This window comes from Astyanax mexicanus, chromosome 9 (genome assembly GCF_023375975.1).
Source record: "Astyanax mexicanus isolate ESR-SI-001 chromosome 9, AstMex3_surface, whole genome shotgun sequence".
Taxonomy (NCBI): domain Eukaryota; kingdom Metazoa; phylum Chordata; class Actinopteri; order Characiformes; family Acestrorhamphidae; genus Astyanax; species Astyanax mexicanus.
In genome coordinates this window covers 5,127,981-5,153,858 of record NC_064416.1, presented here as the reverse complement: position 1 = coordinate 5,153,858, position 25,878 = coordinate 5,127,981, and the positions used below count along the sequence as shown (strand labels likewise).

Here is a 25,878-nt window from a genome sequence, read left to right as displayed (position 1 = left end):
TCTCCCTCAGACTCCACAGGAGTACAGCATGATGTGGATCCTCACTGATATCATCTCTGCACTTCTCATCATGGCTGTCTTCATATTCCACTGGTGAGTTTCATAGAGTTAATTACAGGTAGACACTCTTACTGATCACTGAATTTATGTTTATTTGGGTTTAGTATTCTAATCTTGAATAGAGTTCATTACTGGTAGATACTCTTTCACTGACCACACTTTGTGTTTATTTGGGTTTAGTATTCTAATGTTATATAGAGTTAATTACAGGTAGAGACTCTTACTGACTATATTTATTTGTGTTTAGTATTCTAATGTTATATAGAGTTAATTACAGGTAGAGACTCTTACTGATCACTGACTATATTTATTTGTGTTTAGTATTCTAATGTTATATAGAGTTAATTACAGGTAGACAACCTGATTGAGCACTGACTTTATGTTTATTTGGGTTTAGTATTCTAATTTTACATAGTTAATTACAGGTAGAGACTCTTACTAATCACTGCCTTTATATTTATTTGGGTTTAGTATTCTAATGTTATATAGAATTAATTACAGGTAGACACACTCTCTCACCATTGACTTTATTTAGGTTTAATTGGGTTTAGTATTCTAATGTTATATAGAGTTAATGACAGGTAGACACTCACTGACCACTGACTTTTTATATATTTGGGTTTAGTCTTCTAACTTTATATAAAGCCAATTACCGGTTGACCCTCTCACTGACTACTGACTATATAACATTATAATAAACCCAAACAAACATCAAGTCAGTGATCAGTGAGAGTGTATATCTGTTACTAACTCTATGTAACATTAGAATAAACCCAAATATACAGAGTTAATCACAGATAAACACTCTCACTGATCACTGACTTCGTTAAATTGGGTTTATTTTAATGTTATATACAGTTTTAGAGTTCATCTTTCTGCTTTTCTTCTGTAGGTGGCGTGAGAGAGGCCTGCCGTTCTGGTCAGGCAGCAGGCAGGTGCATGAGAACGGACCCTACAGCAAGTTCAGGACTGGTGAGAAATGTCTCTGTCTGTAAAAGTGAACATAAACCTCAGATAAAACCACGTCGTCCCTCACATTTCATCTCCTTTGCTTCCTGTTTGTGTGTTTAGTACATCTCAGGTGGTTTCTGGTGTGTTCTTGTGTTCTGTCCTCATCTTGAGTGCTGTTGTAAATGCACCAACATTGCTATTAAAAGTTTTTCTAATATTTAAAAATACATTCCACATTAAATTAATAAAATCTACATTATTGATTATTTCAGTGTTCATGTTATAGCAGTGTTTTGGTGTAGATGGGTTTAGTAGATAAAATACGCTTGATAATTCTTCATCATAATACACATTACCAGATACATCTTCTCATTCAGTGTTTTTATATGTTTTTTCCTACATAGTAAATGAATAATAAAGTAATCCAGACTATGAAGGAACACATAAGGAATCATGTAGTAACTTAAAATACTCAAATATTGCACTTATAAATGAACTTTTTCTAGGTTTCTGAGGCTGGTAACTCTGATTAACTGATCCTTTACAACAGAGGAAACTCTTGCTCTTCCTTTGCTGGGGCGGTTCTGATAAGAACCATTTTCATTATAACATGTTTTTGATGGTCTTTTTTATGACTGCATTTAAAAATTGTTGAAACTCCTTTATTTCTTAGTCATTTTTCTTCACATAATATAATATGGAACTCAAATAGAGCTATTTAACTTTACAACTGATGCTCTCAAACACATTAAGAGAAAAGAAATTCAAGTAATGAACTCTTGACAAGACACCACTGAAATAACTGTTATTTAACATTGGTTTACCTAGCTAACGTTAGCTAAAACATTCCCCACTGAAATAAAGCGGTTAGCATTAGCTAACCCAGCTAACATTAGCTAAAACATTCCCCACTGAAATAAACAGTTAACATTAGCTAACCCAGCTAACGTTAGCTAAAACATTCCCCACTGAAATAAAGCGGTTAGCATTAGCTAACCCAGCTAACGTTAGCTAAAACATTCCCCACTTAAATAAAGTGGTTAGCATTAGCTAACTTAGGTAAGGTTAGCTAAAACATTCCCCACTTAAATAAAGTGGTTAGCATTAGCTAACTTAGGTAAGGTTAGCTAAAACATTCATTACTGAAATAAAGTGGTTAGCATTAGCTAACCTAGCTAACGTTAGCTAAAACATTTCCCACTGAAAAAAAGTAGTTAACATTAGCTAACCTAGCTAAGGTTAGCTAAAACAGTCATTACTGAAATAAAGTAGTTAACATGAGCTAACCCAGCTAACATTAGCTAAAATATTCCCCACTGTAATAAAGTAATTAACATTAGCTAACATAGCTAACATTAGCTAAAATATTCCCCACTGTAATAAAGTAGTTAACATTAGCTAACCTAGCTAACGTTAGCTAAAACATTCCCCACTAAAATAAAGTGGTTAGCATTAGCTAACATTAGCTAACCTAGCTAAAATTTTCCCCACTGAAATAAAGGAGTTAACATTAGCTAACCTAGCTAAAATATTCCCCACTGTAATAAAGCAGTTAACATTAGCTAACCTAGCTAACATTAGCTAAAACATTTCCCACTGAAATAAAGTGGTTAGCATTAGCTAACTTAGCTAACATACCCAACAAGCTAGCTAACAACTTTATTTCACTGTCAGTTTAAACCATAGCTTGCTAGATACCATTATCTGGTGCTCACCACTTGGTATGTGGTGCTCTCCACTTTTTACATAGAAAAAAACAAAACAAAACTCTGTCCCTTCAGGGGCTCCGTATTTTTTCGTCATTGTTTGGATGATTATTGTATTAATCTAAAATGCAGAACATTTTAAAATAATAATAAAAAAAAAACACTGAATTTAGGGCGTGTCCAAATGTTTACCTGGTACTGTATATAAGAGAATAATGATAATATTATAGAAGGTGTGATCTATTAAATCTTGGTGCATTATTGTACTATAAGCCTCAGACCCCCCCCCCCCTCTGATCCTCCTCACTCTCTGTGTAACAGATCCCTCAGATGTTCGGGGCGTCCGCTGGAACCCCCTGTTCTCTGATGACTCTGTGTGGACCGTAGTCCCCCCGTCCCAGGACTCAACCCCCCCGCATGCCCCCCCTCTGCATGGCTACCCTGTGCTGGTGTGACCCCTTCACCTCTTCCCCTCCTCTTCCTCACACACTGCTACAGTTAGGCACTATACTATATAGGGTACATAGTGCTGGACGATATGACAAAAAATTATATTGCGATATATACCTTAATTTTGGTCGATAGGATATAATTCCGATATTGATATAAACATTTAGAAGAAAAAAAAGTATGTCCATGACAGATTCTGTAAATAATACAAATAATACATATCTAAATATCACAAAAATGATATCACCATGAAACATTATTTATTGCGATAAATACCGATATCGAATTATTGTCCAGGCCTATGGGTACATATCGTAGATAACTTGTCTCTCCAAACCATCACTGACCATCAATCAAGCCATAATCATCAACAATAAAAGAAATAAAATGCTTAAAATAGATCACTTTGTGTGTTATTCACATTTTGAATTGATTTACTAAAATAAAGTAAATAAACTTTTCAGTGATATAATTTTTTTTTAATGCACTAGTATATTTTACTTGCAGGTGTTCATATTCACCCTTAAAATTACAATAAATACATTATCGACTTATCGTTCAATAAATGTACATTATCTCAGTCATTTTAATCATTGAGATATCGTCCATTGTGTTTGCACTTACAAAATGCTGGGGATAGGGGCGTGGCCACTGTGACACCCAAAACAAACTTCTAATGTAACGTAGTAACGACCCCGTGCATCTGTAGTCGCTTAGCTTTAGTGTCTCTTAGATTTGTGTTGCTTCAGCCTTCCTCTCACCATCAGTGTATCTTTCGAGTAAAGGCTGAGGCAGGGTCTTTATGCTGGTCCAATGTGGGCCAGCTGGGACAGACCGGGGCTGCACGTCATGCAATTCTGGCTCTGCACTTTGCAATGTGTATAGTCTTTAAAAGGGTCTAATTCCTTTATGATAATTTCGTTTATCGCAATCATTTCTGAGACAACAAAAAATGATCATGACAGGCCTGGATGCTGTTTTCTCTATGTTATATGAAAGCATTAGATTATCTAATATTATTCCAAATAGCATCACATATATGAACATACAGCCACTGTGCTCAACAGAGTAACTTTGCTTTCTGATTTACCTCCATAACTCCACTGTACTGATTTAACTTCTCTTTTTGGCAGAACTGAGCGACGTGTGGTCCATCTCGAGCCTCAGCGTCCGAGGGGAGGGGCGGAGCCAGCCAACCTCGCCCAATTTACCCACCATCTCCGAGGAGCCGCCGGTCTGAGCCCGGCCGTGTGGGGGGAGGAGCTCCAGAGGGGTCGGAGGTCTCAGCAAAGACTGTGTGCTGATTATCTGCTGCCCACTCTGAGACACTCATCCGTCCAGTCCGGATCCATCAACCACGCATTCGCTTCCAGACTGACGCAGCGCGCGTGACATCATATGCAAAGTGACTGAACACGGAGCAACCAGCATCTTCTACCTGAACACAGAGGAGAACTCCAGCATTTACAGAACGTTACAGAACATTTACGTCACATTACGGAACATTACGTCACGTTACGGAACATTACGTCACATTACGGAACATTACGTCACGTTACGGAACATTACGTCACGGGAGTTTTAATCGTTAAGTTAGGGCGTGAGAAACTGCTTGGCGCCTCCTGCTGGCCGTTACGTGATGCGTAGGGATGGAGTAAGTACGAATGTAAGTCGTATATAAATTGGAGAAGAATCTCATTCATTCTCGCTCATCAGCAGATCTACTGAAATGAGAAATACGGGGAAACGTGAGTCTGTTGCACACCTGATGCACTGATGCACCATGCCATGCTATACTGCACAATGATGTGCTGAAAGGAGAGCGCCATAATGGGTAATTTGCATATCAACAACTTCCTAAAATAATCGTTTTGTGTAATAAGTTTTGCCATTTATAAATGAGCAATAGTTTAAGAGAACATCTCATCATACAGTCGAGCATCAGAACCAACCAGAAACTTTTACATTTACAGTATTTAGAAGATGTCCTTATCTAGAGCGATTTACAACAGTGCTTCGTTGCTTTGTTTTTTACTTTAAAATAGTTTGTAGAGACTCGGATCAAGAGATACACAAAGCTTGATTATGTTTAGGACCCCTATGAGAAAGCTGAATCTGGTCCTGCTAACAGGGATGTTCTGGCCAGCGTAGGAGTTATTTCATGGCTTATTAAATGACAACATTTTAACCCTCCTGTTATGTTACGGGTCAAATTGACTCAGCTTGAAATTTGAAGATAAAAAAAAAAGTTAAAAGTATTTTTTTTTCCAGTATGAAACTTCTTCTGCTTGCCTTAATTAGTTTAATCAACATATAATATGAAAATGGTTAATCTCACATATTTGCAACAACCACCCCCTGCAAATATTAAACTAAAACAAGATTGCAATGTTATGTTTCAGTGTTATGTAAAACTACTGTTTTATATGTTGGTCTTTCAAAAGTAATAAAGTAGGGAAACATTAAAAAAAGGTTTAACATGTATTTTTCTTTTATAAAAAAACGAGTGAATTATCCTAATTGAAGCATTACCTGTTAGAGGTAAGGAACAATATTGCACTAAATATTGATTCTATTGATAGAATAATTAGTAATGGTGTTATTAATAAAATATTCACACTGCTTGTTGGATTTTTTCAGATACCTTTTGGATAATTAAACATGCGATGGGTCAGTATGACCCGGGAACACCACTGCTGGTTCTGACAAATGAACATAACAGGAGGGTTAAAAGAAATCCTTTGCGCTTGCCTGAAAGGGTTAAGTCAGTGTGCCATATTGCACAATTTGTTCATATTGAAGATTTTAAGGTAAAGCAAGCTGAGTATAATTAGTTTATTTTTGTTATTTAATGTAATAAACAAGAGTAGCTGTGTAATTAGCTGAGGAATTAAACAATGCTAAGTGTCCTTGAGCACCAGCATGTGGTTTTAACACCAGTGTGCAAATTTCCAATAAAAACCATGGTTTAGAATTGCTGAAATTGTTGAGCATGGTGTTGTACCGCGGGGTGTAGCGTGGTGCGGTGTATCCGGTGTGTGACGGCTTTACCGTACTCTTGTGTAAACGTATACATGTATAGATAAAGATTTTGCTACATTAGGATTTTAATGGTAATGAAATACTCCTTAGCATTGAATGTAGCTTATCAACAAGCACTTACTTATTAAGCATGAAGCAAAAAAACAAAAACAAATGAAAAAATAAAACGTTTATTCAGCTTCTGTTCTGTTGCCATGAGCTAAAACCAACCGCAGCCAAATGCCCATTACCGTATTATTCAGATTATAAGGTGCACCATCAATAAGCATATATTTTCTGGTCTATTTTCGTATATATATATGGTGCACTGGATAATAAGGCATATTAAGCGACACTAGTAAGGATGCAACATCAAAGTGAGCAAGAGTGTCTCCATGTTTCCCTTCTAATAGGGAAGCTGAGGGGAATCGCCCAAGTAAACAAAACTGTAATTCTTTAAAAAAAAAAAAAAAACTTTTTTTTTTTTTGTCAAACAAGCGCTGAATGTTCAGTAAGTTTAGATTTTCAATATTTTTTCTGAGGGTGAGTTTTTAGTGAAGTTTCTCCAGCACTAAGGCAGGGTGCAGCAGCATTAGCATTAGCCGCTAACCGCAGCGCAAACGGGATATAACTGCTGCCCGATAAGGGCAAATGTTCAGTGTTAACTAAATGTTAAATCTCCAAAAGTGTCCAAATACAACAGTATTTGAAGTAAAGATAGAGAAAGCTAGATACAGAAGTTGTACCCACAGCAAGCACAGATGGAGGGCAAGAAAATAATCGTTGACTAATCGGAAAAATAATCAACAGATTAATCGATAACCAAAATCTACACACGATAGAGCTAACTGAGGAACGCTGAGTGTTCTGGTAAACCAGGGTGCTATCAGCTAGCGGTTTATCTCTAACCCTAGCTTGTTTTAACACAACAAACATGAAGACTACAGTCCAATATACTTGCCTCTGAATGGGAAAAAGAGCTTGTGCTGCAATTAGCGGCTAATGCTAATGCTGCTGCACCCAGCCTTAGTGCTGGAGAAACTTCACTGAAACTCACCCTTATAATGCTGTACTCCAGCAGAGTGGCTTTACTGCTCCTTAATACCTGACTGGTAAAATTCATACAAAGACGGAACAGATTATAAGATGCACTGACGATATTTGACAGGTTTTTAAGTGCGCCATATAGTCTGAAAAATACGGTAATTCCACTGTTAGACTGAGTGAAGATCCTATTTACAGCTGATGCTTTTATATGGCTTATAAAGCTCCAGAAATAATCACCTTTGGCTCCATATATAACCTTTTATATAAATCACAGAACCCTCACTTTTACATATCTCTATATTAAAAATAGTTCTTCTATGGCATGACCATTATTTATCACTGTTTTACTGCATTTACAGATGAATTTGGACATGAAGATTTTTGAAAAAGTAACATCACTACTTTACCACAAGACTAGAACTAGTATAATACAAATAAAAACTGATAAATGAAGTTTAATCCAGACATTTCAGGAGGAGGTTTGAGAATATAGTGGCGTGCAAAAGTATTCATACCCCTTGAACATATTTTTTTTTCACATTTTGTCACTTTTTGTACGATCACAAATTTAAATGTATTTAATTGAGATTTTAAGTGATGGACAAACACAGAGTAGCACATAATTGTGAAATGAAACGAACATAAATGGTTTTATCATGGTTTTCAATTTTTTTTATAATAAATAAAAATCTGTGAAAAAAGTGACGTGCAAAAGTATTCAGCCCCCTTTTTACTCTGTACCTCCTAAATAAAATCCAGTGCAACCAATTCAGTGCCTTCAAAAGGCTTAACTTAATTAGTTAATTAGTGAATAGAGTGGAGCTGTGTGTAATTCAGTCTTAGTATAAATACAGCTGTTCTGAATACAAGTCACATTAAATTATCAGGTGTAAACAGGATTAAACACACAGGGTTGTTTGTTTTATGTTGTTGTTATTAACCTGCCTGTCAGTTTCTACTGGGATGAACTGTGTAGTTACACATCAGTAATCCATACAACACAACAGTCTAACAGTAGGTAACGTATTTACAGGTGTTACAGGCGGATTACAGTAATATTCATATAGTCTGTACTACTGTAATCTATCTGTAATGAACCAAAATTAACATATAGTCAGGCCCGTCACGATAAGAATACTTTGTGGACGATATAATGTCCAGAAATTATTGCAATATACGATATTTTTGTAATTTTAAGACTATTAAATGCCATTGACATAATGATAACAAAATAGCATAAAAAAGCAATTATACACTTTTTAAAGACAGCAAAATTTGAATTAATCATTTATTATAATTAGTTTTGGAGTTATATACTTATTTTTTCACCTACTTTAGTCCACACTCTGTGTATGGAGTCAGATTTATTGGAGCATGACTGGCTAAAAATACTGTTCACTCTTATATGTTATATATGTGAACAAACATACAAATAAATACAACAGACTATATCACGATTATCAAATATTATTGAGGTCATGTTCATTTAATGTATGATAAATCGATGTTGCAATTATTGGGACAGGCCTACATGTAGTTGTTACAGGATTCTTAACATGTAACTACACAGTTTTAAGCAACACTTAATGTAAATCGGGACCATAACTAAAAAATTCATACAATCTTCGTTTTAAAAGGTTTGTGCCTGATGTCCGAAATGCAGGCTAATATTGGTTGTGCAGAAAACATACTGTACCAGTCAAAAGTTTGGACACACCTTAAATTCAGTATTTTTTTCATTATTTTAAGAAGAATTTAAGAAATGAAGGTCACTTAGTTCTCAAGTGCAGTCGCAAAGACCAACAAAATCATTATGATGGAACTGGCACTCATCAGCCCTGTTTTAAAAAAGGAAGAGCAAGAATTTCCTCTGTTGTACAGGATAAGTCCATCAGAGTTACCTGCTTCAGAAACCATATACTGTATATCATCACTGTCCAATGAAAAATAGTATCTCTAAAAAAAAAAAGCTACTTTACAGAAGAGAGAAAAAACCTTCTAAACTTCCAATGGAAGTCAATGTAAAAAGGGTTTATTTCAGGTTATTTTTAAAGTTTTTTATTGGACAGCGACGATATATACAGTGGTGTGAAAAAAGTGATTGTGCCTTCATTTTTTCTTTTTTTTGTAAGAAAAAATGTTTTAGATCATCAAACAAATTAAAATGTTGATCAAAGATAAAACAAGTAAAGTTTAAGCAGAGTATTTATTTGGTTTGTTTAACACTTTTAAGTTACTACATGATTCCTTATGTGTTCCTTCATAGTCTGAATCACTTTAGTATTAATTTATAATGTAGGAAAATAATAAAATAACATTAAATTGGGAAGGTGTGTCCAAACTTTTGACTGGTACTGTTTGTGGAATTCAAACATTATTGTTTTAATTTACCGAACTGCTTACTGGCCCTATATATATAGAAATAGCAGCAAATTAGCCTTTTCTAATCTCATGTTCATAAGGTCACAATCAGTGGCTAAAGTTTATTTTTTTGCTATGTTTGTTAAAAAGTTAAATATTAATAAAGATGCAGTGTAGATTTATTGTTTTGTAACATGGCTGCAGGCCACCATAGTGCTCGTGACGCTGCAGCACTTTTCCACATAATGCACCTGAAGCACTTTCATACGTTTCATAAGCTGCTACAATAAATACTTTATATACAGCTCTGGGAAAAATTAAGAGAACACTTCAGATTCTGAATCAGTTTCTCTGATTTTGCTATTTATAGGTTTATGTTTGAGTAAAATGAACATTGTTGTTTTATTCTATAAACTACAGACAACATTTCTCCCAAATTCCAAATGAAAATATTTTCATTTACAGCATTTATTTGCAGAAGATGAGAAATGGCTGAAATAACAAAAAGATACAGAGCTTCAAGAAGAAAAGTTCATAATTATAAAGTTTTAAGAGATCAGAAATCAATATTTGGTGGAATAACCCTGGATTTTAATCACAGTTTTCATGCATCTTGTCATGTTCTCCTCCACCAGTCTTACACACTGCTTTTGGATAACTTTATGCTGCTTTACTCCTGGTTTGGTTTGATGGCTTGTGATCCTCCATCTTCCTCTTAATTATATTCTAGAGGTTTTTATTTTTTTGTTAAATCAAAGAAACTCATCATTTTTAAGTGGTTTCTTGTTTTTTCAGAGCTGTGTATATATATATATATATATAGTATATTATATATATCCAGCCGAACCAGCAGCCGATCAGCCAGCGCTACAACAGCCAGGAATGCTGTGTGTTTCTCTCTTAAATACACTCCACATATCAGTTTCCCCAACAACGGACTCGCCAGCTGCGTATATGAGACGTGATATAATTCTATATTTATTACAACTTGTCTTTATGCATTTATTTTACTGTAACTATTGTATGGCTGTAAATATCAAATGATCATACTGAAATTAAAAGGTATTCTGATTAAGACTTGTCTTGTGTGTTTTTTTCCTCCTACTGATCTGATTGGTGGAGTGCAGAGAATCTGTGAGTGTGGCTAATGACTGCGGCAGATCTGTGTAAACTTTAACAGCATAACTAAAGAGAAAGAGCCAGACGGTAGCATAGACATTCTGAAATATAAAAAGGAGAGTGAAGACCTGCACATGCCTCCTTCGATACATGTGAAGTCAGACTTTTGAACTGCTGCTGATGATGCAGCATTACCGAGTAGCATCACAGCGCTAACACTCGGAGGAAAGCACAGCGACTCAGTTGTGATACATCAGCTCACAGACGCAGCCTTGTGCTGATCCACATCACCCTAGGAGTGATGAGGGGAAAGAGTGGAAATATTATATTAGACCAATTGGTACTTTTGGCAGTGTGGGCAGTGTGCCAAGTCCTGCTAGAAAATGAAATCTGCATCTCCATAAATGTTATCAATCAGCAGTGAACCAACACCAGCAGATGACATGTCTTGTAAAGCTATAAAAATGGAGCTAATGGAGTAATAAATGGAGTGAAATAATCACTTTTGGCTTCTTATAAAGCCCCTACTACAATTAAAGAACCCTCAGTTTTATGTATCTCTATATTAAAAATGGTTCTTCTAAGGCATAACCAAAATTAATCACTCTTTTACTGCATTTACAGTTAAATTTGTTGTTACTTTCACCTTTCTACAAGACTAGATCCAGTTTAATACACAAAAAAAGTATATATATATATAATAAAAAAATTATATAAAAAAACTGTTTCAGTTTAATCCCCCCCCCACACACACATATTTTGTCACTTTACAACCACTAAATTAAAAGTATTTAATTGAGATTTTAAGTGATGGACCAACACAAAGTAGCACATAATTGTGGAACAAAAATAAATGTTTTTCAAATTTGTAACAATGAATAAAAATCTGACAAGTGTGACGTGCAAAAGTGGATTTCAGTTGGTTTTATATTTAATATTCAAATTTTTTTGAGACACTGATTTTTGGTTTTTCATTGGCTGTACGCCATAATCATCAACAATAAAAGAAATAAACGCTTAAAATAGATCACTCTGTGTGTAATACATTCAGAGGGGTTTGACAATGAAACTGAAACACCTGGTTTTAGAGCACAATAATTTATTGTGTTGACGGACAGTTCTGGTGGAAACAGGAGAGTTGAGGTGCACATTGAATTCTGCGTGATTTGATCAGCCGTGGTTTTATGTTTTTTGGATACAATCCGGGTTAGCACCCGAACATCCCTTTCAGACAGCTTCCTCTTACAGCATCCACAGTTAATCCTGTTGGATGTGGTTGGGCCTTCTTAGTGGTATGCTGACATTACCCTGGATACCGTGGCTCTTGATGCATCACAAAGACTTGCACCAACAATTTGTCCTCTTTTGAACTCTAGTATGTCACCCATAATGTTGTGTGCATTGCAATATTTAGAGCAGAACTGTGCTCTTACCCTGCTAATTGAACCTTCACACTCTGCTCTTACTGGTGCAATGTGCAATTAATGAAGATTGACCACCAGGCTGCTCCAATTTAGCCATGAAAGCTCCCACACCAAAATGACAGGTGTTTCAGTTTCATTGTTCAACTCTTGTATATAATATATGAGTTTCACATTTTTAACTGAATGATATTCTATTTTTTTAGATGTATATTATGTATATTAAATTTTGAGTTTTCACCTGACCCGAAATACACCCAACACCTGCACCGCAGTTCTGGGTCAGCTGAAGTCTAACCTAATTCCTGAAGGTTAGATCGTTGTTTTTCATGTGGCTTAACACCCTTTTTTGAGGTTTAACACAAAAAAGTGTGTTAAGCCACATGAAAAACAATGATCTAAAGCATCAGGAAATAGGTTAGACTTATCCCCAACCCAGTTCTCACCTTTACGTGATTATAAAATAAGGCCAGGAGTTTCCTAACTCCACTCTGACTTACCCAGTGACCCAGTACTGCTGAGGTGCCCTCGCTGAATCTTCAGGAACAGCTACTTCACCTTGTGGAAAACTCAAGATACACACATACCCAACATTTAAAATAAATTTGAAAGAGATTCCAGAAATAAACAAGCTTATTCCAATCTATTTCACAGTCCTCAAAGCTATAAAACAAAGTACTTACAGAAAAAAATGAGGAGAACAAATTAAGGCTTCCAACAAAAGACTAAAATATAAAATAAAATAAAAACAGTTTACACAATTCCAAATCTCACTCACAAATACAATACATACACACATACAAGTCTTACAAAACCGTCCACCAAACCCTCCATCATTACTGTGCTGTAAATTTTTCCACGACTGTAGTTCAGAAAATAGCAGGTTGATCGCATTAATTTTGTGTTTGATCATAATAATAAAGAGGAAGAAGAACTAAATCATAAACAGTCCACTCTAAACACACTGAAACATTGAGCTCAAATTATATTATTTCTGCTGTAGACTGAAAACATTTGTGTTTGATATTAAAAGATGAATATGAGAAAAAGGATTTCATCAAGGGGCAAGAAGTGAAAGTTTTTTTTAGACTGGCATAATTAATCTCCAGATTGAAAAAAATATATATATATATATTTATAATAATATAATTATATATATAATAATATAAATATAATATAAATACTCCCCTGTCTCTCTCTCTGTCACACTCGGCCTGAATGTAGTTTCCACCTGTTCTCGTTTTTCCGCCCCTTCTTGTGGCGCCCTATCTCCTTATAAGGATGTTTTTTTTTTCGGCTGTGTTCCAATTCACTAGCCGGGGCAGTAGTAGTGTACATGACCCTGACGACACGGGTTCTTGGGTTTACCTGCTTTAAGATCAACTGTTCTTCAATTGGGTTCAACAACCCTCTGGCTGGAGAGCTACTAGTCTGTAACACATCCCATTACACTTCATTTTACAAAACAGATTTTTTTTTTTTGTGGCCGCCACATAATAGCTTGGAAAATATCTGGCCCGCGGCCAAACTTAATAGCCGACTCCTGATAGAGACGATGCCTTTTTATAGAGCATGCATTTACTTCTTGGAGAGGAGACTGAAGGGAGTACCCCCCCCCCCTAAACACCAGCTGAAAAAGGCTGCAGGGAAAGCCTGGAAAACCATCACAAAATAGGAATACTTGATGCAGTTATAGCAAGCAAAAAAAATGCAATTAAATATTAAGTCATTTTCACTTTAATCTATCTTCTAAACTGTCCAGATCCAGACATAAATTCATTGAAATGTGATCTTTTGTCACATATTTGTGTTTTTGTCACATATATGTTCTACTGTCAAACTCAAGTTTTTTCAGTCTACAGCAAAAATAAAGGGATCAGCCTCACTGTTCCAATATTTTTGGAGGGAAATGTATTACATCATATACTAGTGCATCTCAAAAATAAATAATAAAAATAAAAAATATAAAAAAAAATATTTTTTTATATAAAAAAATAAAAAATAATATCATTGAACATAAGTTACTTTATTTCAGTAATTTAGTTCAAAATGTGAAACTCATATTATATAAATGTATTACATACAGAGTGATCTATTTTAGGCATTTATTTATCAGAAATTTAGAATATTATATAAGACAAATTGGTACTACACTGGCAGTGTGGAGAGTGTGTCAAATCCTGCTGGAAAATAAAATCCAAATCTCCATAAAAGTTGTCAGTAGCAGAGGGAAGCATGAAGTGCTGTAAGATTTTGTGGGAAACCAAAACTGCACTGATTTTAGACTTGATAATAAAACACAGTGGATCAACACCAGCAGATGACATGTCTCTCCAAACCATCACTGATCATCAGTAAATTTTACATTTCATTTAAAGTAAATCAAGGGAGCAGAGTCTGGAGGAAGAGTGGAGAGACACACAGTCCAAACTGCTCGAGTTTCACATTTTGAACAGAATTACTGAAATAAAGTAACTTTTCAATGATATTCTAATTTTTGGAGATGCAGTCCAACTAAACAAATACCTGCTGCTTCTTAATGTACGTAAACCCTACACACTCATCACTAAAAAATAGAGATGCACCCAGAAGGAATCAATCGACAGGAATGAAACTTGGTGGGTAGTAGTGCCAGACTGTCATGGAGTAACTTTTTAGTGATGATTCCTGCTTTTGTCTTGGAGTAAATGACAAACGAATCCATACTTGGAGGCACTATCATGTGGGAGACTGGGGTTCAATTCCCGCTCTGGGTGACTGAATGCTGCACTACACCTATAAGAGTCCTTGGGCAAGACTCCTAATTACACTACATTGGCTCGGCTCTGTAATAGGAATAACCTTGTAGGTCACTCTGGATAAAAGCATCAGCTAAATACCATAAACTAATATAAATTAAAATACCGTATTTTTCCCACTATAAGGTGCACTTAAAATCCTTTAATGTTCCCCAAAAATAGTCAGTGAGCTTTAGAATCAGGTGAGCCTCATGTATGAATTCTACCAGTCAGGTATTAAAAAGCAGTAAAGCCACTCTGCTGAAGTACAGAGTTATACAGGAGTTTCAGTTTAGTTCTCCAGCAGAATTAGCATTAGCTGCTAATCACACGAAGTGCTAGCTCTTTGGCTGTTCAGAGGTTCAGGGTACTATCGGCTTGCACCCTACTGCTAATCCCGTATAGCACTTTTGGATCAGTATTAGCATTAGCTGCTAACCACAGAGGTAGCTCTTTTGCGGTTCAGAAATGAGAATTATCGGCTTGTACCCTACTGCTAACCCTGGATAGCACTGCTGGTGCAGTATTAGCATTAGCTGCTAACCACAGCGCTAGCTATTTCGCTGTTTAGAGGTGAGTATATCGGACTGTAGTCTGCATGTTTACCGGGTTAAAACAAGCTACGCGGAGTAAACCGCTAGCTATTGTGGTTTACAAGAACACTCAGAGTTACTAGTTAACCGCTAGTTACCAGTATCCCACATGAGAGGGTAGCTCATGTTGGACACTGGGGTTCAATTCCTTCTCTGGTTGACTATGCTGAGCTATTTTGACTGATATGGAAACTCTTGGTCATATTTATTGAGGTAGCAGTTAGCCGCTAATGCTAATGCAGCTTTAGTGGAAACCTGGAAATCTAAGGTTACTGTAAATAAATGGAAGGGCTTTACTCAACAAAATAAACAGGTTTCAGGAGAGAAATCTGTGCAGATTAACATCCAGCGCTTGTTTGACTTGTCTGACTTGTCCGAAACTTTTTTTTTTTAAGAATTGTTTTGTTTACTTAACTTATTTTAGCTTTACAGGTCTCGCCACTCAGTTATTAGTGTTGCATAAAATGTGCCTTATAATCTGGTGCGCCTTATGTCTTAAAATAGACCAGAAAATAGATGTTTATTGATAGTGCGAAAAATACGGTAAATATTTATTTATTATTTATTATTCCTGGTCACATTTATCTTCCTTTTGTACGAACAGCACTGTGATTCGGCACATCCTTTTGGGTGCAGATAATTTTTAGGACGATGAGTGTTTTTAGAAACACATAAGTAGGATTATATACACAATTATATACGACTTACTGTAACCCCTCTATGAATGCATCACTACAGATGTTCCTTATTATAGTTTTTATATTATTTATATATAATAATAGTGGAAAAAATGACTTTGTACCCAAAAATACTGGTATGTGCTCTTTTTTAGTACAATTCCACACAGACCTTAAAGACCTTCTTTAAGCTGTTCATGTGTTTGTATCTCCCCGTGCTGTTTTTTCCTTTTGTGTTCTTCTTCTTCTTCTTCTTCTTCTTCTTCTTCTTCTTCTCATTGTTGTTAGGCTGCTCATGCTCTGTAAAGTGTCCTTGAGCTTTAGAAAGGCGCTACATATCATTATAACATTATTATTAACATTAGAAATATTATTATCATCATAATTAACATTATTAGAAGTCAGTAGGCGGGAGGCGAGCAGCAGCATTGTGGCCGGCAGCACAGAGTCCAGCACCAGGCCCAGTCAGAGGTAGGTGTCCTCAGTGGAGGGCGATGAAACAGCATCATTATCATCATCATCATCATTGTAATAATCATCATCATCATCATCATCCAGGTGGAAGAATCCGGAGCCGAGGGAGCTGGCGGAGGGGCTGCGGCTCATCCTCCACATCTGCCAGGCGAAGGTCTGGCTCCAGCTGCAGGGCTGACCCATGGGCCGCAGCAGACGCACCAGCTCCGCCGCCTCCCGCCAGTAAGACGTTCACTTGCTGTTTCCCCGTGAGTTCCGCTGCTTACTCATGGTGGTCAGCATCTGGCTGATGTAGGACGTCAACAGGTCGTCCATTTTGTAGCCCTGCGGTGAAGGAATGGAGAGAAAGATGCTTAACTGTGATCTTCTCTAAGCAGCTCTTCTTAAAGAGGCACGAAAACCCCTTACATCCTTAGCTCTTACTAGAAAAAGGCTAAAAAATGTTAGGGGTAGTTTGGAAGGAGCACTGGATGATGTATGGGTTTAGAAGTGGGAAGGAGGGAGAGCTGATTGGCTGAGCAGCAGCAGCAGCAGCAGCAGCGTGCCTCTGATAGCAGTAAGACGCAGATGATTGGACCAACATATTGTAATACATCTTCGTAACAAACTACATGGTCACATCATCCACGCCTATAGCACAGTTAAACCTGAGAGGAGCTGCAGAGGCAGAAATTACCACAATAAAAGCGTTTTTTAAGGGTTAGGAAATGGTTTATAAAATTTTAAGCAGGACTGGTATGTTTCGTTACTACAAAGGAACAATTTTCAGCTATTAATAATAAAAATAAGGTGCACTAAATCCTAGAGTTTAGCTGACCCTTATTTCAAATTAGAAAAAGGCTAGAAAATGGGAGGGGTAGTTTGGGAGGGGCAGTGGGTAATGTATGAGTTTAGGGTCCCAAACTTTTATGATCCTATTTATACACAGCTCTGGAAAAAAAAATAATGATAAAAAAATGATGTATATGAAAACCTCTGGAATATAATCAAGAGGAAGATGGATGATCACAAGCCATCAAACCACCAAACTGAACTGCTTGAATTTTTAATTTTGTTGTTATCCAAAAGCAGTGTGTAAGACTGGTGGAGGAGAACATGATGCCAAGATGCATGAAAATTGTGATTAAAAACCAGGGTTATTCCACCAAATATTGATTATTTCTGGACTCTTAAAACTTTATGAATATGAACTTGTTTTATTTGCATTATTTGAGGTCTGAAAGCTCTGCATCTTTTTTGTTATTTCAGCCATTTCCCATTTTCTGCAAATAAATGCTCTAAATGACAATATTTTTTATTTAGAATTTGGGAGAAATGTTGTCTGTAGTTTATAGAATAAAACAACAATGTTCATTTTACTCAAACATAAACCTATAAATAGCAAAATCAGAAAAACTGATCTGTTCTCAATTTTTTCCAGATCTGTATATTTATGTGATAAATCAAAGGTCGGATTACCATTTCAGATACATTTTTAAATCACTGACAAAATCTGATAAAATGTTTTGATTATTTTGTTATTATGAGTCTAACTCAATGCAATGCAATCCTATTTGACCCTCTGCTAAATCTTAACATTCATTTTTTCTGGAGCTTGAAGTGTTTATAGGGGCAGTCGAGACCCAAGTGGAAATATAAAAGTACACTAAAAGTGAGTTTTGCATACATGGTTGCTGTGGTATTCCAGTTTGTTTATACAGTGTTACTAAGTGGTTGCTATGTTGTTCATAGATGGAGGTTATGCTGTTGCTAAATGGTTATTAGGTGGTTGCTACAGTGTTGTAAGATGGTTGCCGTGGTACCCCAGGTGATGGATGCTACTGTGTGGCATGGAGGATGAGCTACACAGCAATATCAAAAATGTTGTCTTTGAAGACAAAAAAAAGTTTAAACAACCTATATTTCTCTTACCAGTGAGGTCTCACACAGTAGCTTGCTCCCTCGCACCAGGTTTCCGATGGTGATGTGGAAGTAGGTGTTTCCACTGCTCCAGTTGGAGATTTTTGTGAAGGGATGAGTTGTTAAAATGTCCTAAAAATCAGAGACAGAATGTACAAATTCATAATTCACAGGCACAAATTTTGTGTGTGCAACTGAGTTTGTGCAACTTAGTTGCTTACACTCTTACATCCAAATAACTGGTAACACTTTGAATCGTAGCTACATAAGAGCTTCAAAGCACATTCATAAGCATTTATAAATATAGTTTATAGCTTATGCAAGCACTTTTGACAATAGATGTTATATAAAAAATAAAAAAAACATTTAAATGTTCAATGTCATATACATTGCCATTTATTTCAATACAATTGCATCACAAAAAATAGAATATCATTGAAAAGTTACTTTATTACAGTAAAACTCTACATAATATGAATTCCCTCTACTGACAACTTTTATGGAGATGTGGATTTCATTTTCCAGCAGGACTTGGCACACTGCCCACACTGCCAAAAGTACCAATTGGTCATAATATTCTAATTTTCTTTTTGGGGTTTCATTGGCTGTAAGCCATAATAATCAACAATTAAAGAAATAAAGTCTTAAAGTAGATCACTCTGTGTTTCATACATCTATATAATATATGAATTTCACATTTTGAACTGAATTACTGAAATAAAGTAACTTTTCAATGATATTCTTATTTTTGGAGATTCACTAGGACCTACTATTACATAAGCTATTATAAATAGCTATAAAGATAAAGTGTTCCATATTAAACACACTCATCCACTGTCACACACCTTGGTCTTGGGGTCTATGAGGCTGACTCCGTGTTTGTTGATGGCGATCAGCAGGATCTCTGGGAAGTTGGGCTCGGTGGTTTGCTGCAGAGGGGAAATGAGAGGAAATGGAGTCACTGTGCCAACTGATGCCCTGTTCAGTAGCAGGGAGTCTGCCCTGGCACTGCCTGCCTCACCTCCCCAGAGGAAACGGGCGATCAATCTGCATCATATAAAGCTCCTGTTCCGGCTGTACTCTGGTACAAAGTGTCTCCTGTTAACTTGTGGTTTCTGAGGCTGGTAACTCGTATCTTGTATAACAGGAAACTCTTCCTTTCCTGGAGCAGTCCTGATGAGAGACAGTTCCATCATGTTTTTGATGGTCTTTGCGACTAACCTGACTGTCCTTTTATCTTTATTTAGTTGAGTAGTTCTTGCTTCTCATAATCTGGATTAGAACATTACTCAAATATTCACTATTCACTGTACACCTGTAACTCTACCTCTTCACTACTTTACTTTAACTGATGCTCTCAAACACTTTATTAAGAGACAAGAAATTCAAGTAATTAACTCTTGATGAGTTCAGCACAGCTGTTAACTGAAAGCCTGAATTCCAGGTGACTCTACCTCATAAAGCTGACTGAGAAAATCCAGCAGAGATGTGCAAAACTGTCTCTATCTAAACAAGAGGAGCTACTTTGAAGAATCTAAAAAATAATGTTTAACACTTTTTTGTTTAGTAAATAATTCCATATCTTTTTCCTCATAGTTTGGATGATTTTAGTATTAATCTACTATGCTGAAGAGTTAAAACATATATAAATATATTAAATACATTATTTACATATATTTAATACATATATTTAATTTAGCGATATTAAAAATCAAACTGTGATGATTAAAAACCACAGGACCGTTCACTAGACATCACCAGAATCATTGCTGTCACAGTATTAATAATACGCTCCAAACTCTGGGCAAATGTATCCTACCTTTTGTAGGCAGGGATTGGAAAATAATAAAAGTGTACATTTAAAAATGTGTGATATTGCACTACCTGCACTTTTTCCACAGGCCCACATTACAATGGGAATGTTGAAGCGATATATTGTGCAGCGCAAATATATTGTTACATGTATTTAGTTATTATTTGTATTACTCTTATATATACATACAGCTCTGGAACAAAAAATAAGATACTACCTAAAAATGATGAGTTTCTTTGATTTTACCAAATTTAAAACCTCTGGAATATAATCAAGAGGAAGATGGATGATCACAAGCCATCAAACCACCAAACTGAACTGCTTGAATTTTTGCACCAGGAGTAAAGCAGCATAAAATTATCCAAAAGCAGTGTGTAAGACTGGTGGAGGAGAACATGATGCCAAGATGCATAAAAACTGTGATTAAAAACCAGAGTTATTAGTTTTTTCAGCCATTTCTCATTTTCTGTAAATAAATGCTCTAAATGACAATATTTATATTTGGAATTTGGGAGAAATGTTGTCTGTAGTTTATAGAATAAAACTACAATGTTTATTTTACTCAAACATAAACCTATAAATAGCAAAATCAGAGAAACTGATTCAGAAACTGAATTGGTCTCTTATTTTATTCCAGAGCTGTATATTTATAATATAATGGGGCAGGTTGGTGCTTATTAGCCCCTGGTGTTGTGCTCACTAATAGCACTCTGTCAATATAATGCCCTCTGCTGGCACCCAGAGGCACAGGCTAACAATGCCTATATAGTTTATTAGATTTTTTATATTAAATCAATAACATCAATTTAGATCAAGTTATCTGTTCATGATAGGGAATATTCAAAAACTCTTAAAACATTTCTAATATATATTTTTATTTGTAATATTCATTAGAAACAAAGAAAGGCTAATAAACCCATGTTCTTCAGTACTGTAGATCCGAATCTGTCTGTACAGTAAGTGAAAGTTACCTTCACTTCAAAGAAGGCAGAGCCAAACGTTGGCCACTTAAAGATGATCTTCAGAAACAGCAGCTTGGCCTCCTCCCTCGACTTCCCGGCATGTTTGTTGAAGTACGCCACAACCGACTGCATTAAAAAAAACAATATCACAGCACAAATCAGACCCAATGATGGAACACTAAGATAACACCTCCAATATCTAAGAGCAGATATAAAATGAACCAAATGGGATTTTGTAGCTAAATATCTGATGGTCTGGACCAAAAGAGGTGTTTAACGTGCAAAGAAACACGATCCAGACAAAAGAACGAAAATCCATCCAAGGAAATGAACGCAAATCTGGTCTGACCAAAAGAGGTGATCTTGTTATTTTATGTTATTCTATTTTTTATTGTCTTTATTCGTAATTGTTTATTTCAATATACTTGTTTCTTTTATTTCTTTTCTAAATTTTACTGGTGTTCTGTTCACCTATCTGTATGTAAAACACTTTGAGCTGTAATTTAATGTATAAAAGGTGCAATATAAATAAGGCTTTTTATTTGTATTTTCATTATTGCCGTATTTGTTGCACTGTAAGGCACATTATAAAACGCATTTTGCAACACTGGTAAGGAACAGATCTAAGCTAATCTAAGCTAAGTAAACAAAATTGTAATGAGCGCTGGATGTGAATCTACACAGATTTCTCTCCTGAAAACTGTTTATTTGGGTGAGTAAAGCGATTCTGTTTATTTACAGTAAATTTAGATTTCCAGATATCCACTAAGGCTGGGTGCAGCAGCATTAGCATTAGTAGCCAACCACTAGTGCTGGCCACAGTTAGACATCGCTGGGGTGATATCAGCTAGCTGTTTAATCCGCATAGCTTTTTTAACACAGTAAACAGGCAAAAGAGTTAGTGCTTAGCGTGGTTAGTGGGTAATGCTAATTCAGCAGGCTACAGTCAGATAATGCTCCCCTCTGAAAGACGAAAGAGATAGTGTTCATCGGCTAATGCTAATGCTGCTCCAGCAGTGCTAAGCAGGGTTAGCAGCAGGCTACAGGCCGTTAATCCTCACCTCTAAATGACGAAAGAGCAAGTGCTTAGCACGGTTATGGGCTAACGCTAATACTGCTCCAGTCTTGGTGCTGGAGAAACTTCATTGAGACTCCTGTATAACTCTGTACTTCAACAGAGTGGATTTACTGCTCCTTAATACCTGACTGGTAGAATTCATACATAAGACGCCGGATTATAAGGTGCACTAATTTATGGGAAAATTAAAGTTTTTTTTAGTGCACCTTTTATTATTATTATTATTATTAGAAATAAATAAATAAAAATAATTCCAAGGGGAATCTGTTACACTAATTTAGATGTGGGATTCTGACAGGAAGACAGAATTTGACACAACACCTGGAAAAGCAACTTGAATGTTGAACTTAGAACATTCCACAAATCAATCAGTGTAAAATATATAGAGACTCCGCCCCCGCGCTTATGATAAAGACAGAATGTAGCTATAAAGTTCTTTAATGTTCTCAGTCACTAAACTGCAGTGCGAAACCAAACAAATCTAGACCTTCTAAATGTACAGAATACAATTTAACAAACACACAAATCTCAGTTCAGACTCTTTCACAGTGAGTAACTCACCCGTTTCCAGTCGTCAGGCGAGAGCTGGCGAATCAGATCCTGAGGAATCAGCTCTTTCAGCATTTTCGGGATGCTGGGAAAGTAGGATTTGTCATCTTCAAATTTGACTCTGTAAATCAGAGCTGCCAGCTGGAAGACCTCGTCTCTGGAGCACTTGTGGTAGCCCCGAAGATACTTAGGAAGCTCCTGGATCAAAACAAGACAAGAGATCAATTAGTCAATCAATCAATCAATCAATCAATCACCCAACCATTGAGGGCACCCCTTTATGTTCAATGCAGCTGAGCCTTTACAAAATTAAAAGGACTGAAAAATCAGTTCAAATTATACCACCAAGAAAACAATATAAGATTTAATTAAGAAGAAATAAAATCATTCAGAATAAAAGGATATGCAGATATAGCATAATATGATAAATAATTAGAATAATAAAATATAAACACAATTAAAAAATATATAGAACTAAAATAACCCCACAATTATAAAAAAAGGTAAATGATGGAACTAAAATAAATAACAATAATAAGTAAAAAGGTATAAAAAAAATAAAAGGATTAAATAAATGAAATAAAGAGGTATAAGGCAAAAATGAAAACTAGTAATAAAACTAATAAAAGGATGAAATGAATAAAAAAATAAAAAGTCTAAAAGGCAAAATCTAAAATTAAATAAATAGAAAGACAAAATAAAAAAAAAATAAAAGAGGTAAAAAAAGAAAATTCTGCTAAAACTGTTACATTCTGTCTGAAGGTGGATAGAGTTTTCTGTAGTAATCACATTAATCCTGTCCATATATTATAATAAACCACTGTGATGGCGTGATCATTTCTAAGAAACATTCATTTATGTACCTGGTAATAATGGAAGATCGAGTCAGCAAAAGAATCTTTTCCTGGGACCGTGTTCGTCCACAACTTCTTCATAAAGAACACCTGATAGGTCAATGAAGGCACAATTCCTAATAAACAGAAAATAGACATCTTAAATTCAGAATTTTTTCATTATTTTAAAATAATTGTATTCTGCATTGTAGATTAACAGTAAAATAAAATAATCAAAACATTGAATAAGAAGGTGAAAAACCAACGTGAATATACCATCTTTAGCAGGTCTGGCTTTCTTGATCCAGTCGGTGAGATGTCTGACAAAGTCGAAGAAGAAATCACCTTCTGGAACGCTGATCACCTGTCAGCAGATACACACACACAGAGATGATGTTTAAAGACACACTAAACCCTAAACCATAGTTTTTTTTTTGTCATTAATAGCTGAAATATGTTCCTTGGAAGTAATAAAACAAACCAGTCCTGCTTAAATTTTATAAATCTTCATAAAATTAGGAAATTATTGTGGTAATTTCCAACTCTGAAGTGCCCTCTCAGGTTCAACTGTGCTATAGGAGAGGACACAGACACATCACAATATGCAGATCACTCAATCAATAATACCGCCCTTCTGCTGGCATCCAATCATCTGCTTCTCACCGCTATCAGAGGCACACTGTTGCTGCTGCTGCAGCTCAGCCAATCAGCTCTCCCTCCTGCTTCGCCTCTAAACCCATACATCACCAAGAAGCTGACGTTTATTTGTTATTTTTTTTTCATCCTATTTTCTCCACAATTAACAAATAATAACCTAACCAATTCGTTAGGACTCTCCCAATCAATAGTGAAGGAGGATGAAGCTAGCACATGCCTCCTCCGACACATGTAAAGTCAGACTCCGCCTCTTTTTGAACTGCTGAAATGCTGATGCAGCATCACCGTGTAAGGCATCACAGCGCTAACGCTGGGAGGAAAGCGTAGTGACTAGGTTCTTATACATCAGCTCACAGACGCAGCCTTGTGCTGATCCACATCACTCCAGGAGTGATGAGGGGAAAGAGCGCCATCTACTGCACCCACCCAGAGAGAACAAGACCTATTGTGCTCTCTCAGGGCTCTGGCAGCTGATGGCAAGCCCACTCAAAGCCTAGAAGCTAAAATTTGTAACTGTAATATATGAGAATACTGATTTATGAGGTGAGCAGGTCAGTGGTTATGAAATGGACAACAATAGAAGTGTGTTTTGTGCCCAGAAGCTCTGCAAATTGTAGGAGTATCTGTCAGTAACCCTGTTTTTAAAGCAGCTGATGAGCACCTTATCGGAAATCTTTACAAACAGGCTGAAACCATCAGGAGATTTCAGCAGCAGGCGGCCGGAGATGTTCAGACAAAAGTCCTTAGCCTTGGTACTGGACTCCACCTCGAAAGCCTGGAGTAGAGAGAGAGAGAAAAAGAGAGAAAGAGAGAGAGCATAATTACTGCAGGTCCTTCCGTTTGACCTCTAATCCAATTGCATCATCACACTAGTTGAGGTGAAAGAAAGAAGAGACATTAATACTGCAATAAGAAGATCCTGAAGAACCGAACACCCTGTTACATAACCCTCGTCTCATTTCATCCAGAATATTACACACACAGCCAGTTAACTGAGATTATATCACTCTCACATACAAAACAGCCTGAGAAAAAGAGCCTAAATGTCTTTGTCTGGAGTCTCATCTCAGATACTATCTGATAAATCACAGACAATAGCTGAAAACTATGGAATCTTATGTATATAGTGTTATTTAGTTCTTCTGTTTTGTCATATTAATATTATTCAGAATATCAGACAAAAAACCTGATTAAATATAAAAAGCACTTTTTAAATGCTAATTGTACTTATTAAAGGAAAAAAACTATCCAAACCAATCTGGCTCTGTGTGAAAAAGTGTTTTTGTCCCCTAAATCTAATAATTGGGTTGTGTCACTCTTGGCAGCAACAATTGCAATCAAGCTTTACTGATAACTGGAAACGAGTCTAAGTACTTTTGATCATGTTTTACTGCATCAAAAGTCAATTTTACACCAGAATTCTCCTTTAA

At 36.1% G+C, this 25,878-nt stretch overlaps 2 protein-coding genes across 6 annotated transcripts in view; one reads left to right on the top strand and one right to left on the bottom strand.

Annotated features, from left to right (window-relative positions):
* gdpd4a (glycerophosphodiester phosphodiesterase domain containing 4a) overlaps positions 1-10,671 on the top strand; it is a 61,126-nt gene extending 50,455 nt beyond the window's left edge. For 3 of the 4 annotated variants that reach the window (XM_049483723.1, XM_049483724.1, XM_022665966.2), the window contains exons 14-17: positions 11-93; positions 953-1,032; positions 3,039-3,166; positions 4,301-4,390. In XM_049483723.1, coding sequence (XP_049339680.1) covers positions 11-93; positions 953-1,032; positions 3,039-3,166; positions 4,301-4,306 — 297 coding nt within the window. In that variant the 3' untranslated portion in view covers positions 4,307-4,390. Of the gene's footprint in view, positions 1-10; positions 94-952; positions 1,033-3,038; positions 3,167-4,300 lie in introns of all 4 variants that reach the window. The other variant, XM_022665965.2, reaches the window with a different exon arrangement.
* A 5,763-nt stretch (positions 10,672-16,434) lies between these two features.
* myo7aa (myosin VIIAa) overlaps positions 16,435-25,878 on the bottom strand; it is a 92,407-nt gene continuing 82,963 nt past the window's right edge. For both annotated transcript variants that reach the window (XM_049483715.1, XM_049483714.1), the window contains 8 exons: positions 25,110-25,223; positions 24,068-24,155; positions 23,822-23,928; positions 22,971-23,156; positions 21,341-21,457; positions 19,402-19,485; positions 18,569-18,688; positions 16,435-16,981 (listed from right to left, as the gene is read on the bottom strand). In XM_049483715.1, the coding sequence (XP_049339672.1) occupies positions 16,889-16,981; positions 18,569-18,688; positions 19,402-19,485; positions 21,341-21,457; positions 22,971-23,156; positions 23,822-23,928; positions 24,068-24,155; positions 25,110-25,223 (909 nt within the window). In that variant the 3' untranslated portion in view covers positions 16,435-16,888. The remainder of the gene's footprint in view (positions 16,982-18,568; positions 18,689-19,401; positions 19,486-21,340; positions 21,458-22,970; positions 23,157-23,821; positions 23,929-24,067; positions 24,156-25,109; positions 25,224-25,878) is intronic.